This window comes from Anabrus simplex, chromosome 7 (genome assembly GCF_040414725.1).
Source record: "Anabrus simplex isolate iqAnaSimp1 chromosome 7, ASM4041472v1, whole genome shotgun sequence".
Classification (NCBI taxonomy): domain Eukaryota; kingdom Metazoa; phylum Arthropoda; class Insecta; order Orthoptera; family Tettigoniidae; genus Anabrus; species Anabrus simplex.
The window spans coordinates 236,640,838-236,659,311 of NC_090271.1; the positions used below are offsets into that span (position 1 = coordinate 236,640,838).

Genomic DNA, 18,474 nt, shown 5'->3' on the forward strand with positions numbered 1-18,474 from the left:
CGAATAGTGATGCATATAGAAACTGTGTACTAAAGTAAAATTAGTCAGTGTTTTGTAATTGGAGCTAATTTATATTAAAGAGCTTTACATAAATAAATAAATAAATAAATAAATAAATAAATAAATAAATAAATAAATCCTGTTGTAAGAGTTAAAAAAGCCAAAAAGGAAACAAAGAATACATTAGCTAAGAATAAAAATTGCACTGAAATACTTTTCATCCTTACTTTACATCCTTACTACAACCCCTAAACACCCTCATAACCATGATTGACATAAAATACTGAACTAATCGAGAATCGAACGTTAGCTGGTCCCATAGCTATGGTGAACGATGGATGGGTAAGATGCGGTGTGATCCTCTGTTATCCATAATGTTGTCACGTTGTTCTCAACACGTGTTCCTATTCACTCTTGTCGGAAATTCGCGCATTGCAAGCTGCTCCTCCATTGTCAACGACCTTGCTGTGCTGATTCACCACATACCATAATATTTTCTATTGAATAATTAGTTGCATTACTTAAAAATATGCTCTTCTCTACTACAATGTTTCTTCTCAAATTTGTTTTAGGATTTCATTAAGTATTCACAACAGTTAAACTGACTTAGAATTTAAGACATTAGAAGATTCGTAAATAAATTCAAGATTAAGATGCAGTACCATTAGTATGAAGTTAAGTAATATTTTACATGTTTTTGATCACATTAAGACTGATAGTATTTGTGTTATTCATTAATTAATTGAACCTTTTGCTTTGTTTATCCTTTGAAGCATGGTGAGACTACGCATCGAATTCAACCTGCTACGTTAACGCTTGTATATGGACGTCATTCATCTTACTTTTCATCTCTTTAGGAAAGTGAAAATAGCTGAAGAAGAAAAACGGACAACTTAATCCGTTTCTAAAATAAGCTTCGCATAAAACTGTCAATCAGTCAATCAATACTGATCTGCATTTAGGGCAGTCGCCCAGGTGGCAGATTCCCTATCTGTTGCTTTCCTAGCCTTTTCCGAAATGATTTCAAAGAAATTGGAAATTTATTGAACATCTCCCTTGGTAAGTTATTCCAATCCCTAACTCCCCTTCCTATAAATGAATATTTGCCCCAGTTTGTCCTCTTGAATTCCAACTTTATCTTCATATTGTGATCTTTCCTGCTTTTATAAACGCCATTTAAACTTATTGGTCTACTAATGTCATTCCACGCCATCTCTCCGCTGACAGCTCGGAACATACCACTTAGTCGAGCAGCTCTTCTTCTTTCTCTCAATTCTTCCCAACCCAAACATTGCAACATTTTTGTAACGCTACTCTTTTGTCGGAAATCACACAGAACAAATCGAGTGCTTTTCTTTGGATTTTTTCCAGTTCTTGAATATGGTAATCCTGGTGAGGGTCCCATACACTGGAACCATACTCTAGTTGGGGTCTTACCAGAGACTTATATGCCCTCTCCTTTACATCCTTACTACAACCCCTAAACACCCTCATAACCATGTGCAGAGATCTGTACCCTTTATTTACAATCCCGTTTATGTGATTACCCCAATGAAGATATTTCCTTATATTAACACTTAGATACTTACGATGATCCCCAAATGGAACTTTCACCCCATCAACGCAGTAATTAAAACTGAGAGGACTTTTCCTATTTGTGAAACTCACAACCTGACTTTTAACCCCGTTTATCAACATACCATTGCCTGCTGTCCATCTCACAACATTTTCGAGGTCACGTTGCAGTCGCTCACAATCTTGTAACTTATTTATCACTCTATAGAGAATAACATCATCCGCAAAAAGCCTTACCTCCGATTCCACTCCTTTACTCATATCATTTATATATATAAGAAAACATAAGAAAACATAAAAATAGCACTGAAATACTTTTCATGAAAGGAAATTCTAAATATGATTGACATAAAATACTGAACTAATCGAGAATCGAACGTTAGCTGGTCAATTACGTATTACTCGTATTGAAAGAGAAATAACACTTATTCAAATTATTTTCTCGTGGGGGTTCTATGATCAACTTCACACAAACCAGAACTAGGCTTACGTACATAAACCACTTTCAAATATGAATATAATTAATGAAATACTAGACAAACGTAATATATAGGCCTACATTGTAGGATAAAAATCAACGCCATGTGAATAAGGCCAATAAAAGGGTTTCGACTGGGTGCTAAACTTGGTTTACCACCTACCACTGCACAGAACAGGAACTGCAAATTTATCATCTCTTCCAGGGATAAGAAACGGTTTCATCTGATCATTAATTATCAACCGAATCCAAAGATATGTAATTATAGGACATTAAGTCAAGAAACAAACTAATTTTGTGATAAAATATATCCATTCTGTACATTTTTGAGCAGAGAAAACAATTTTAGGCCCATGAACACCGCAAAGCAAGAAATATTTCAGGGAGGTCCATCATACAGAGGCATTACACAATATACCCTATCAAATTTCTCTCACCTTTGATACTGATTGTACTATGAAAGCAACAATCAACAATCTAGAATTTATCTTCTGTTTACATACTGTATGTTCAAAATTCCCCACAACTCTCTTCTGGTAGGCAATGAAGTGCAGTCTGTTTGGTTTCCTTGCATGGAGAATAAGAGGCCTATCCAGAGTTAAAGAATTTATAAATTTTCAAACGGTCCTTAGCATATTAACAATCTTCATACTTCCACAAAGTTGTGCAAAATACGGCGACAGCCATAATTACAAGCTTAGTTACTCCTGAATTAGATGGCATCTGATATTAATGTGATACTGATTCTGTGCCGTGTCTGCCAAACCATACACTTGAAAAGTCCCCCCCTTTTAGTTACTTATTACTACAATACCGTGGATAATTTCTATGATACTATGTATCATATAGGGAAGAAGAAAAAGAAGAAGGAATGGTGGTGATTATTGTTCTAAGGGGAAGAACATCTAGATAAGCACTCCCTCTTCGCTCTCCTTTATTTTGATTTGGGCTACTATGAACCACAGAATACAGTAACAGCTTTAGCACTTTGGATATACTGCACAGGCATTTCCTCCCTCCACTAACTTTGATGTTCCGCGAGTATGCTTTCATTCAGTTTCTTATTTCTCTTTTTCGTTCCTCCGGAAACTCGCCCTTTGGAGGTTACCGTCGAACTTCCTCTGGGAAACCCTTGAAATTTGATACTGTCTTAACTCTAAACAGAAGAAGGAAGGCGCGTGGCTGCTGGCTTACATTCAGGAGAAGGTGGACTCGAACCCCACTGTCCTGGTTTCCCATTTTCGCACTTGTGCCTTCCCAGCCATAAGACCTATCTGAGTAAAACAAAAAGGAAGAATGAAGGTATCGGGAAAAGAAAGGAGAGACGTCGTAAGACGGCCAGGAGATACTCTCGCCATATTGTTATGAGGGCATGTAGGGGTTGTAGTAAGGATGTAAAGGAGAAGCGATTGGTAAGTCCCCAATTACAGTATAGTTGCAATGTATGGGATATTCACCAGGATTACTTGATGCGAGAAATGGAAAAGATCCAAAGGAAAACAGCACGATTTCTTGTGGGAGATTTCCGACAAAAGAGTAGCGATACGAAAATGTTGAAAACTTTCGGCTTGGAAGACTTGGGAGTAAGGAGGAGAGTTGCTCGACTAAGTGGTATGTTCCGAACTATGAGTGGAGAGATGGTGTGGCATGACATTGCTCTACTAATAATCTTCAGTGGAGGTTTTAAAGGTAGGAAAGATCATAATATGAAGATAAAGTTGGAATTTAAGATGACAAATTGGAGCAAATATTTTTTTCTAGGAAGTGGAATTAGGGAATGGAATAATATATCACGGGAAATGTTCGATAAATTTTCAACTTCTTTGACATCATTTAAGATAATACTAGGTACACAAATTATATGGAATCTTCCACTGCTCTCTAAATGCAGATCAGCGTGATTGATTGATTGATTGATTGATTGATTGATTGATTGATTGATTGATTGATTGATTGAGCGATCGATTGATTGAAATAAGTTTTTTTTTACAGGCCGCTTAACGTCACACCGACACAGATAAGTCTTATGGCGACGATTGGGCAGGAAAGGGCTAGAAGCGGGAAATTATCTTTTCTTTTTTCTTTTTTGCTATTTGCTTTACGTCGCGCCGACACAGACAGGTCGTATGGCGACGATGGAATAGGAAAGGCCTAGGAGTGGAAAGGAAGTGGGGTTCGAACCCACTATCTCTCGGACGCAAGTTCACAGCTGAGCGATCCTAACCGCACGGCCAACTCGCCCGGTAGGAAATAATCGGCCGTGGCCATAATTAAGGTACAGCGCCAGCATTTGCCTGGTGTGAAAATGGGAAACCACCATGAAAAACCATCTTCAGGGTTGCCGGCCATGAGGTTCGAACCCACTATCTTCCGAATAGTGGATACCGCCCGCACTTAAGCGACTGCAGCTATCGAGCTCGGTAAAGAAGAAGTTATTGGGGGTTATTGTTTTAAGCAGAAGTGTAACTAGGTAACCACCCAACAACTCCCATCGAATGATCAAAAGGTGGTGGTGGTGACTATTGTTTTGAGAGGAAGTACAACTAGGTGACCATCCTCTATATAACACTAATAGGAAGAAAAAATTGGAAGGGCTCCGACACTTCGAAAAATGAAGGTCTCGTCCAAAGAAAGGCAAGGGCCACGAAGGGCGTGAACATGAAAGACTCCGTTGGCCTCGCAACCTAATACCGTCGGGGTCGGAAAACAACAAGAGTTGGCCAAGGGAGGTCGGATACGATAGATGAAAGTGAGGAGCTTGGCACAAGCAATGCAAAGAATCAGCTCAGGGTCCCGTGGTCACCAACTCACGTTCCCAAGTTGAGAGCCCCTGGCACCTCATTTAGTCACCTCTTACGACAGGCAGAGGATACCGTGGGTGTTATCCTATTGCCCCCACTCACGGGGGGGGGGGAGACGATCAAAAGGACAACGTCTGACACTTCGATGAATGAAGATATCCACAAAAGAAAGGGAAGAGTCCCGAAGATCGTGAAAATGAAAGACTCCCTGAGCCACCGGGTTTTGGCGAGAACAAGAAGCTCAAAGTGAGGTGCAAGGCTCACCTGTATCCTGGCCTCTGTCAGCTTGGTTCTCTGCGCCAGTTCTTCCCGCGTGTAGATATCTGGATACTGGGTGCGTTCGAATGCCTTCTCCAGCTCGTCCAGCTGTTGTGCCGTGAAGGTGGTGCGACTGCGTCTCTGCTTTCGTTTGAGGGGAATTCCTGGTTCTGATTCGCAGTCTGATCCTTCGCTGTTCTTTCCTGAAAAAAAATAAATAAAAACATCAGCAGCTATCAGCAGAATCAATTTTCTAACGAAGTAGCCTATATTACTACACAATAGCCTTCGCAATTCTTCAAGAAAAACACGCAACTACTTAATTAGGAGGCTGGGAAATATAATATAATTTATTGCATATTTAAGGATCTTAATATAATAAACAAAGAAAATCAAACTAAAATGCATATTCGTTGAATAATATGTAGCTTCATTTTATACTAAACTCATTAATTTCATTACATGCCTATACGGATTAAAAAATGATACATGATTAACCTCTTCTTAAGTTTGCGTCTGAATGTGCTCAACAATATTTTAAATCTGAGCACAAGTTATTAAATATTTTTAAGGGACCAATATCCGACTCGTTGGCTGAACGGTCAGCGTACTGGCCTTCGGTTCAGAGGGTCCCGGTTTCGATTACCGGCCGGCACTAAAAACCATACGACATTTCATTTCAAGGGGCCAATGAAATGGGTCGAATATGTATTTTGTAGTCTTTTGGTACTATATTTCTCCACATGACATGAACGTATGTAGGATGTAGGAGATTTTGTTATAATACGTAATGTTGCTTTTGCTCTCGAGAAGAAAGATTTTAGAAATTTGGCTACATTTCCGCAGAGCGCAATTGCACATTGAAGTATTCTGTGAAGGAATGCAAAGTACGCATTTCAAAGATAAGAATAATACAGTAAATAAAGACCGTAGCACGGGATGAGGTTAGGGTGACGCTCATCCTTCCGTACAAGAGTCGATCCATTCTTTTGTGTTGATCAGTTCAAAAATGTACAGTATGAATACGTGAAGCAAGGAGTTTATTAGGCCGGCAACACTGGGCGTGTGTACAGGAGCTTAGCCAAAATTAGACTAATAATCTGAGCAATAACATTCTTCCCACTTGTATATAAACCAACATGAGTTTGGGCCCGATAGGTAAGCAAACGTATTTCGAAGATATAAGGTAAAAATGGTTGGATCACACTGAATTAACCAAGTTTGCGATTCTTCCAACAAGTACTGTAAAGTGATGATGGGAAGATGAGATGACAGTTTATAAATCTCATATTTTATCCCGTATTGGCTCAACACAACTAAGGTTAAGTTATGTAGGTTCCCACCTTCTAATACTTATCTATTTCTTTATAATAGTTTTATTAATTACATAATATAAACCAGCTTAATATCTAGGACATGTTTCGTTCCAATTATGGAACATCTTCAGCTAAAAAGTTTTTTTGACAAAATGGCAAGACAATAAATTGATAGTTATGATGATACACTAGCTAAATGATTTGACAAAATGGCACGAAAATTAAAACACATATGATAGTTATGATGATAAAATAAAATGTTCATTCATATTGGTTAAAAATTCAACAAGTCAGTGTCCAGTGTCAGTGTTGAATTTTTAACCAACATGAATGAACATTTTATTTTATCATCATAACTATCATATGTGTTTTAATTTTCGGGCTAATTTTGTCAAATCATTTAGCTATTGTATCATCATAACTATCAATGTATTTTAATTGTCTTGCCATTTTGTCAAAAAATTTTTTTTAGCTGAAGATGTTCCATAATCGGAACGAAACATGTCCTAGAGATTAAGCTGGTTTATATTATGTAATTAATAAAACTATCATATAGAAATTGATAAGTATTGGAAGGTGGGAACCTACTTATAACTTCACCTTAGTTAAGATGAGATGATGTTTAAAATGCACACACAGATAAACGGAACGGAGCTCTCAAGTTCTACTCATGACGACGGCAGAATACACGGTTGTCCTCTGTGTTCTATGTTAAAATTTGAAGAAGGACTGCTGGCTCCTTGGCTGCATGGTCAGAATAGCGGCCTCCGGCTCCGGGTTCGATTTTAGTCTTGTCTGGTAAACTCCCTTGTTGGCGTCTGCTCTTCCAACACACCTGCAAAGGCAACCGGCCCAAAAATTGGGTTTTATCCCCAAATAAATGGGAAGAGGCCAACAAAGGATAAAAAATAATAACATCGTGCATTCTGACTCCATTTGAACTCAGAAGAAGAAGAATCTAAAATAAATCTAATATAATCTAATATAAAATGGACATACACTGCTTTCAGCAAACCTCCGTGAATAAAAACTTATCGTTTCCACAACTACTGTAGATTGTAGACTGTAGACTCATTTACTTCCACACCTCTGATCATTAAATCATTAGAAACGAAGCCTAACCATCGTCCCCTTGGTCTGTCCATGACCGAGTCCATTATTCTCCGAGGTAATCTATCCTCCTCCATTCGCCTCACATGATCCCAACAATGAAGCCGCTTTATGCGTACAGCTTCATCCATCGAGTTCATTCGCCTTTATCTCCTCATTTCGAGGACTCTCCAGCCATTGTTTCCAGCAATCATACTCGCCACTTTCAACCGAGTAGGTGAGCTAGTTTTCCTCATTCACAGATATTTTAGTAAAGCTAATGTGAAAGTATGGAAAATATAGGGCCTATACTAAGGCGGAGAAATATAGACTACTTCCAAAAGCGAGCTAAAAATTGTTTCATGTCTAAATTTTATTTTGACAGAAAATCATTCCTCTATAAATCTTGTCAATGCCTTTTTTCGCTTCCACTCAAAGCTTCTCCTGGTACTTCTACTCTAGTCAGTGGCCTATGGCTACCATATCAGTTAAAGGTCTAGTTACAACTGCTATCGAAAGGGGAAGATACTCCACTACAAAAACATTGTAAAAAACATTGATAATATTCAATATAACTCTAGGTATTAAAATTGAAAATAGGTAATCGTTTTCGAATAAACGGAGGGTGATGGAATTTTTAAGTTATAGTGACTGAATTTGTAAAAACTACCTTTTACTTTTCTGACAAATTTCCCAATACAGGGATATATACCAACCACTATGTTCAGAACGACTGTGTGTAAGAAATGTACTCTGATAGGGCCTGTGAAGATGTCGCTGTGACAGACGGCAGCGGCACGTTGCGTAAGGGGGCGGCACATGTGACACGTGTCATGGTACATGACATGTCATGTCACGGAGACAAGTTCCTGCCTTTGTGACTTGTTTTTAGCTTCGCCGACCTCCTTGTGTCGACATTCCTTTCTTGTATTAATGAAATTGCCTCTCGTGTTGAGAGCTAAGATCTTCCTCGCAGTTTGTTGCCCAGAGGCTACATTTTACGATTGCAGTGATGTGATGTCCGTGGCTTCCGGCCTTCTAGTTGACACCCATGGATGACTTGCGCGTCTGGGTCTGTTGATAATGAGAGGGTGAAACCTGTTGTCGGCACATAGTCTATTCCCATCGAATAACACTTAACTTCTCCATCCGACGGACGGATCACCATCTACAACGTCATTTGTCCTCACTCCATATGAACACTGCGGATAAATTTGGAACAGAACCCAGGCTTTTGATAAGCAATCTAGTGATCACAAATTGTATAACACCACCTCTCTTATCCTACCGGTCAATATTCTGATGGTTTGTACCAACGGGATTCGAACTGGCTAACCACGATGTCAGTCCATAGATCTGGCGGGCCAGTGTCGTCTTAGCTGAAGTTTTACAGCCTGTGGAATACAAGATAATAGACTACATGTACAAAAACGCTAGCACATGCCTCAAAAAGAAAGCAGTTTATTAACGATAGAATGAAATATTTCGTTCTCAGATTCTAGCAAATAACTTATAAATCACACTTGCATAAATATGCAGATACAATGCTGCTCACATGGTGTAAACTTTTCATTGATTATGGATGGACGATGAACCAGTGTAAAAAGAATTGATCGTTAATGCACATGATATAGCCTACTGCAAAAGTGATTTGATAGAATCTGAGGATACATGTCATCCTGTTATTAATAAACTGCTTTCTTCTTCGGGTATGTTATAGTCCTTTCATAAATTTATATCTTGTGTTCTACGGGAATAATAATAATAAGACAGTAATAATAATGTTAGGATCTATTTGTTTTACGTTTGACTAACTACTTCCACGGCTTTGAGGGAAGTCGAGATGACGTAATGTTATCCCGCATGAGTTCCAGTAAATATGGCGGTACGGGACTGACTATTTCAGCACCTCCACGGACGCAGCCGAGAACGAAATCACCAATTTTCAGAAGACCAGCGCTCTTCCGTCTGAGTTATTGTATACGGCAAGATCTGAGGAAGCTTTCATTTTCATTGTTCATCTCAATTTTTAACGAATATCTTCTTTATTCGGATTATCAGACATCTTTCTACCGTGTGAAGAGGAGTTATACCCGTCTTTTTGCCCAGTAACAAGCAATCACTACCACCACGCAGGGCACATGGAACAGATGAAGAGAGATTCCTATTCTCCCGCAATCTTCAACATAAAATTGCGAAACTTTGCATATAGGCCTACCAAGTAGCATATTCTTAACTCAAGGTCAACAATATGCAATGATTCATACATCCGCATCCATGTTTCAAAAAAAATATGTCAAATTTCCATCTGGGAAAATCAAATGATCTTAACTATATCTCTCGGTCAAGGCCATTCATCAACGGCTGATAATTTCAGATGGCAACCAGCCATAAGACATAGCCTGCACGGTTGCTAGGTAACATTGCTTGGCCATACATCCATACTTTACATCACAGCCTGCACGGTTGCTAGGTAACACTGTCTGGCCATACATCCATACCTCACATCACAGCCTGCACGGTTGCTAGGTAACACGGTCTGGCCATACATCCATACTTAACATCATAGCCTGCACGGTTGCTAGGTAACATTGTCTGGCCATACATCCATACCTCACATCACAGCCTGCACGGTTGCTAGGTAACACGGTCTGGCCATACATCCATACTTAACATCATAGCCTGCACGGTTGCTAGGTAACATTGTCTGGCCATACATCCATACTTTACATCACAGCCTGCACGGTTGCTAGGTAACACTGTCTGGCCGTACATCCATACTTTACATCACAGCCTGCACGGTTGCTAGTTAACACTGTCTGGCCATACATCTATACTTTACATCACAGCCTGCACGGTTGCTAGTTAACACTGTCTGGCCATACATCCATACCTCACATCACAGCCTGCACGGTTGCTAGGTAACACGGTCTGGCCATACATCCATACTTAACATCATAGCCTGCACGGTTGCTAGGTAACATTGTCTGGCCATACATCCATACTTTACATCACAGCCTGCACGGTTGCTAGGTAACACTGTCTGGCCATACATCCATACTTTACATCACAGCCTGCACGGTTGCTAGTTAACACTGTCTGGCCATACATCTATACTTTACATCACAGCCTGCACGGTTGCTAGTTAACACTGTCTGGCCATACATCCATACCTCACATCACAGCCTGCACGGTTGCTAGGTAACACGGTCTGGCCATACATCCATACTTAACATCATAGCCTGCACGGTTGCTAGGTAACATTGTCTGGCCATACATCCATACTTTACATCACAGCCTGCACGGTTGCTAGGTAACACTGTCTGGCCATACATCCATACTTTACATCACAGCCTGCACGGTTGCTAGTTAACACTGTCTGGCCATACATCTATACTTTACATCACAGCCTGCACGGTTGCTAGTTAACACTGTCTGGCCATACATCCATACTTTACATCACAGCCGCACGGTTGCTAGGTAACACTGGCCATACATCCATACTTTACATCACAGCCGCACGGCTGCTAGGTTACACTGTCTGGCCATACATCCATACTTTACATCATAGCCTGCACGGTTGCTAGGTAACACATAATATTAAAAGAGTTTACTAAAAACGTTTTGACAAATCCGTACGTCCGTTCTACTGGACCGATTCGCTTCATTTTTGTTTTATTCTCTCCGGAATTACCTGCTGGTGAATCATGAGACTTTGACAGGTCTGTAAGTTCAGCCAACTTTGAGTAATACTAAATTCAACTCATTAAATTATCACTCCAATAACTGAAGGCGAAGGCAATACATTCCGTACTTAGCAGGGTGCTAAGCGATTAACACTTTCATTAATATTCTTATATACGTGATTTTTCATCGTTAGTAATGTCACTGCATGCAGCCATGTTTGATTATTACCTGTCAAGCCAGAGAGTATACACTTCCTCTGATCACGGAAGACCTACTTTCCCTGTTAAAATACTCTTTGATTCTCTAACCTTTCCCAGCTTCCAAATATATTCAGCAGATGGTAGAGCTTTCATAATAACTTACATGCTGCTAAGAAAAAAAGTCTACGTACAAACAGACCCCATCATTACCAGACACTTAGACATTATCTGCGAACATCTATCGAAGGATAACCTAGCTACTGTATACTGGAAAGAGCGAAGGACATGTAGGTATATCTTAAAACAGTTCTCTGGCTAACAAAAAAAGCGCTCCTTCGAGACTAACCTATGAGCTCACAAGACAACCGCTCAATATAGAACTGCGATTAAAATACGATTGCCTTCTACGACACAATATCAAGCTTTACATCAACAACTGCAGGATAAAAAAAAGCGAATATGTGGATAGGTCTTTACCAAACAGACGGCATGATGACGTCAGAATGGATGAATTCTGACTATGAACTGCGGCATACCATAACGCGCATCTTAATAAATATTGATAAAACCATTGAAATGGCAGGCAAAATAATATGTCTACGACAGGCATACCAAGACGAGTTATCTGGCCTGTTTATAACAAATGCTGAGAAGCAACACGGGTCCTCTAGTTTTATTATACGATAATATTTCGTTACGCATGTCCGGCTCCGTGGGTAAAGGGTTAGCGCGCTGACCTTTGGTCACAGGGTCCCGGGTTCGATTCCCGGCAGGGTCATGAATTTTAACCATACCCGGTTAATTTTGCTGGCACAGGGGCTGGGTGTACGTGTCGTCTCCATCATCATTTCATCCTCATCACGACGCGCAGGTCGCCTACGGGAGTCAAATGAAAAGACCTGCACCTGGCGAGCCGAACTTGTCCTCGGACACTCCCGGCACTAAAAGCCATACTCCATTTCATTTCGGATGACCGCCAGCTTTAAGGCATTTAAAAGCGGTTTTTTAATATCCAAAGGAAAATGTCTTTAAAAAATATATTATAATTTGTAGAGACTTACTAAATTTTACACATAGGCCCTATTTCACATTTGCTTCAATTCGCACAGTAGGTGAGAAACTCCATTACTTGATCATTTTAAAATGTTTCTAATTAATAGATATACTGATTTTGCCTTTGATGCTTTCACGGCCCGTACTTATAAACATGATATAGGCTTTTGGGCTTATGCCGTGTCAAGAAAATAAGGTGAAATTCTTTACGTTTCGCAGAGAACTATGCTCTGCGTCATCAGAAGAAAACCTCGACTGTCCTCGAGAAAGGCTTCTAAAACAATGAGCTTTGAATTTAGACGTTATAATAGAAGTGGAAATGGTACTTTCATTCGTCACCAGATGGCTCCTCGGACGCACTACAGCGCTAGCGTTCGAAGCGGAAGTTGATGGAATCATAGAAATCAGTCTGAGAGGGTCACATAACATAACAGGCGTACGCACATATGAAGGTATGACATTGACACAAGTCTGGAATGAAACATCTGGCGATGAGGAACGTTCGAATTTCGAAAACACCGAAACGACTATTCTCCACAAAGTATTATACAGAGAGATTTACTAGTTTCTAAGAAAAGTGTAGCTAGACAGCACAACACATGCTTCCGTTATGAAATTTAAAAAATATATTTTTTAGAAATATGGATGCATGCATCATTCCGTATTTTTGGTTTTGGGTTAAGAAAGTAGTCCACTATTTGACGTATACACAAAGCGTTGCTATTTTGTGTTGAATGTTTTGGGATAATGGGAGCCTCAGGCTAACATGTACTTTTGGGCTCAGTTCAAATCATAACTCTTCCGTACATCCTCATATTTACTACAGGAAAGTTAAAATTTCCTCCAATGTATCCTGTCGCTCAATCCTCCTCCGTGTATTGTCCAAGATGATCTCCTGCAACCCATGGGGGAATGAAGCTGGAAAGACGCCATATTCTAGTAAATTCTTGGAAGTCTTCAGCGTATCCGCCGTGATGACGGCCAAATCCGGGTTGCGTAAGCGATTGCTACAATAGCGTTTTGTTCAACACCGGCGAGCCATGAACTGCTGCGGTAGGAAGTCTGTTGGCACTTTTGTGCAAGAATGCTGTACCACGCCCCTCATGGAAATTGCAGCAAGTACCACTTTCTCACGAGGATGACTGTTCGTACACACAAGTCCAAAGTGATCGCGCCTTTCTATAATGTTATAAGTAGGGTTCGGAAGTTTATGACCGAAAGAGGTACAAAATATGCAAGCAAGTATGCCTTTAAAACTAGCTAAATATGACCTATAAAAAGTAAAATATGACTTAAGAATTTTGGGTATAGTTAGCAAGTATTAGAGTTTTACTAACATTAAACGTGCCAGAAAGTGATTAGTGATAATACAGTAGACACATTTAATCATGTGAACTGACAGAGCTTCAGTAGGTACGTTAAAACTTCATACATTCATTCAGTATCATAGCCCTGAAGTGCCTGGTTTCGTAAAAAAAACAACAACAAGGAAACGATGTATTAACATGCTTTTCGGTATCTGTCAGCGTACCTTCGTATAGCATCTCTTTCTCGGAATCATGTCTTCTAAAATTATTACCTATATGTTTCGGAAAAATAAAACAATTATTTATACTTCAGTATTTTGAAGTCCTGTGTTTGAAACTCGACGCAGATAACATGCACCTTGTTAAAACGTCGCCTCAATTTAAACAAAAATGATCAAAATATCTTCAAATATGATCACATACAACTAAAATGAGAAAAAATATGACCAGAGCAATAACATGGACAAAATATGCATTTATATGCAACATAAAATTGCTTTGAAAGGGGTCAGGGATCCACCATTCACAGGTAGTTTTCAGATTTCGGGTAGAATAAAATTACCTCAGCAATGAAATAGAACTTTTCTTTAACATAAGAACCTTAGTTATAAGTAGGCTGAAGGGTTTTGGGAATACAGAGGGTAGTTAGCTTGACCTACACCTCTAACGGACTTTATAGCGAAGGAAACTGAGAAAAGGTGAGAAAATTTACTCTTGAAGTAATTTTAACGCCAGCTGAATCGATCTGCGAAATATCGAAGATGGGAATTAAATTTATATGGATAGATTGTCAGCCTAGATTTCACATAGTGAAAGCAAACTAAAAAGTGTTGTAGGATAGTGTTGGTACATTTCTTTCTGTGAGTGCTTTAGCCAAAAGTAGAATAGAGCATGAACAGGATGCGGCAAATTATGGAAAAAGCTTTAGGCAAATTAAAGCTCAAACTTAACGTGGAAGGTACTAAGAAAATGATGGCAAGCCAAGCAAATCATAGACAGGAAACAGTAATAAGACTTGGAGAAACTTAACTAGACGACATTTCAGAGTTGTGTTGCCTTGGAGGTTATTTTCACTACAGTTAACTGAAGTATGAGTGAGGCTTTGGCGAAGAATACATTGCAAAATAAAGTCCACAGTTCTAGCCCTAGCCCTTCAGGCAAGCAAATCAATGTTGAAAACATCCTAGGGAAATGAGCTACGAATTTTAGATAAATAAAATATAATAAATTATGAGAATATTTTATTTATTCCTAAAAATGACAACCCTTTTCTTAATCATCGTTATACGGTCAATTAGATTAGCAGTTTGTCTTTTCTACCACTACGAGAGCTAATGTGTCAATGCATTGTATCACTTAAGCATCACTACGAGCGCTAATATGAGTCAATGCATTGTTTCACTTAAGCATCACTACGAGCGCTAATATGAGTCAATGCATTGTTTCACTTAAGCATCACTACGAGCGCTAATGTGTCAATGCATTGTTTCACTTAAGCATCACTACGAGCGCTAATGTGTCAATGCATTGTTTCACTTAAGCATAACTATGAGCGCTAATGTGTCAATGCATTGTTTCACTTAAGTATCACTATGAGCGCTAATGTGTCAATGCATTGTTTCACTTAAGCATAACTATGAGCGCTAATGTGTCAATGCATTGTTTCACTTAAGCATCACTATGAGCGCTAATGTGTCAATGCATTGTTTCACTTAAGCATCACTATGAGCGCTAATGTGTCAATGCATTGTTTCACTTAAGCATCACTATGAGCGCTAATGTGTCAATGCATTGTTTCACTTAAGCATCACTATGAGCGCTAATGTGTCAATGCATTGTTTCACTTAAGCATCACTATGAGCGCTAATGAGTCAATGCATTGTTTCACTTAAGCATCACTATGAGCGCTAATGTGTCAATGCATTGTTTCACTTAAGCATCACTATGAGCGCTAATGTGTCAATGCATTGTTTCACTTAAGCATCACTACGAGCGCTAATGTGTCAATGCATTGTTTCACTTAAGCATCACTATGAGCGCTAATGAGTCAATGCATTGTTTCACTTAAGCATCACTACGAGCGATAATATGAGTCAATGCATTGTTTCACTTAAGCATCACTACGAGCGCTAATATGAGTCAATGCATTGTTTCACTTAAGCATCACTACGAGCGCTAATATGAGTCAATGCATTGTTTCACTCAAGCATCACTACGAGCGCTAATGTGTCAATGCATTGTTTCTCTTAAGCATCACTACGAACGCTAATATGAGTCAATGCATTGTTTCACTTAAGCATCACTACGAGCGCTAATATGAGTCAATACAGAGTTTCACTTAAGCATCACTACGAGCGCTAATATGAGTCAATGCAGAGTTTCACTTAAGCATCACTACGAGCGCTAATGTGTCAATGCATTGTTTCACTTAAGCATCACTACGAGCGCTAATGTGTCAATGCATTGTTTCACTTAAGCATAACTATGAGCGCTAATGTGTCCATGCATTGTTTCACTTAAGCATCACTATGAGCGCTAATGTGTCAATGCATTGTTTCACTTAAGCATAACTATGAGCGCTAATGTGTCCATGCATTGTTTCACTTAAGCATCACTATGAGCGCTAATGTGTCAATGCATTGTTTCACTTAAGCATAACTATGAGCGCTAATGTGTCAATGCATTGTTTCACTTAAGCATCACTATGAGCGCTAATGTGTCAATGCATTGTTTCACTTAAGCATCACTACGAGCGCTAATGTGTCAATGCATTGTTTCACTTAAGCATCACTATGAGCGCTAATATGAGTCAATGCATTGTTTCACTTAAGCATCACTACGAGCGCTAATATGAGTCAATGCATTGTTTCACTTAAGCATCACTACGAGCGCTAATGTGTCAATGCATTGTTTCACTTAAGCATCACTACGAACGCTAATATGAGTCAATGCATTGTTTCACTTAAGCATCACTATGAGCGCTAATATGAGTCAATACAGAGTTTCACTTAAGCATCACTACGAGCGCTAATATGAGTCAATGCATTGTTTCACTTAAGCATCACTACGAGCGCTAATGTGTCAATGCATTGTTTCACTTAAGCATCACTATGAGCGCTAATGTGTCAATGCAGAGTTTCACTTAAGCATCACTACGAGCGCTAATGTGTCAATGCATTGTTTCACTTAAGCATCACTACGAGCGCTAATGTGTCAATGCATTGTTTCACTTAAGCATCACTACGAGCGCTAATGTGTCAATGCATTGTTTCACTTAAGCATCACTACGAGCGTCAATATGAGTCAATGCATTTTTTCACTTAAGCATCACTACGAGCGCTAATGTGTCAATGCATTGTTTCACTTAAGCATCACTACGAGCGTCAATATGAGTCAATGCATTGTTTCACTTAAGCATCACTACGAGCGCTAATATGAGTCAATACAGAGTTTCACTTAAGCATCACTACGAGCGCTAATATGAGTCAATGCAGAGTTTCACTTAAGCATCACTACGAGCGCTAATGTGTCAATGCATTGTTTCACTTAAGCATCACTACGAGCGTCAATATGAGTCAATGCATTGTTTCACTTAAGCATCACTACGAGCGCTAATATGTGTCAATGCATTGTTTCACTTAAGCATCACTACGAGCGCTAATATGAGTCAATGCATTGTTTCACTTAAGCATCACTACGAGCGCTAATATGAGTCAATGCATTGTTTCACTTAAGCATCACTACGAGCGCTAATGTGTCAATGCATTGTTTCACTTAAGCATCACTACGAGCGTCAATATGAGTCAATGCATTGTTTCACTTAAGCATCACTACGAGCGCTAATATGAGTCAATACAGAGTTTCACTTAAGCATCACTACGAGCGCTAATATGAGTCAATGCAGAGTTTCACTTAAGCATCACTACGAGCGCTAATGTGTCAATGCATTGTTTCACTTAAGCATCACTACGAGCGTCAATATGAGTCAATGCATTGTTTCACTTAAGCATCACTACGAGCGCTAATATGAGTCAATGCATTGTTTCACTTAAGCATCACTACGAGCGCTAATATGAGTCAATGCATTGTTTCACTTAAGCATCACTACGAGCGCTAATGTGTCAATGCATTGTTTCACTTAAGCATCACTATGAGCGCTAATGTGTCAATGCAGAGTTTCACTTAAGCATCACTACGAGCGCTAATGTGTCAATGCATTGTTTCACTTAAGCATCACTATGAGCGCTAATGTGTCAATGCATTGTTTCACTTAAGCATCACTATGAGCGCTAATGTGTCAATGCAGAGTTTCACTTAAGCATCACTACGAGCGCTAATGTGTCAATGCAGAGTTTCACTTAAGCATCACTATGAGCGCTAATGTGTCAATGCATTGTTTCACTTAAGCATCACTATGAGCGCTAATGTGTCAATACAGAGTTTCACTTAAGCATCACTATGAGCGCTAATGTGTCAATGCAGAGTTTCACTTAAGCATCACTACGAGCGCTAATGTGTCAATGCATTGTTTCACTTAAGCATCACTACGAGCGCTAATATGAGTCAATGCATTGTTTCACTTAAGCATCACTACGAGCGCCAATATGAGTCAATGCAGAGTTTCACTTAAGCCCTTCTAATTACATTCCGTGTGGACATTTAAAAAAGTCAAAAATCGCCCGAGGATACTGAACATTACAGAAATAATTA

The 18,474-nt window shown here is 39.4% G+C and overlaps 1 protein-coding gene across 1 annotated transcript in view; it reads right to left on the reverse strand.

The window, feature by feature from the left end:
- Positions 1–18,474, reverse strand: part of LOC136877792 (protein gooseberry-like) — a 187,586-nt gene that overhangs the window by 26,172 nt on the left and 142,940 nt on the right. Inside the window, exon 4 of the mRNA XM_067151998.2 lies at positions 5,119–5,315. Coding sequence (XP_067008099.1) covers positions 5,119–5,315 — 197 coding nt within the window. The remainder of the gene's footprint in view (positions 1–5,118; positions 5,316–18,474) is intronic.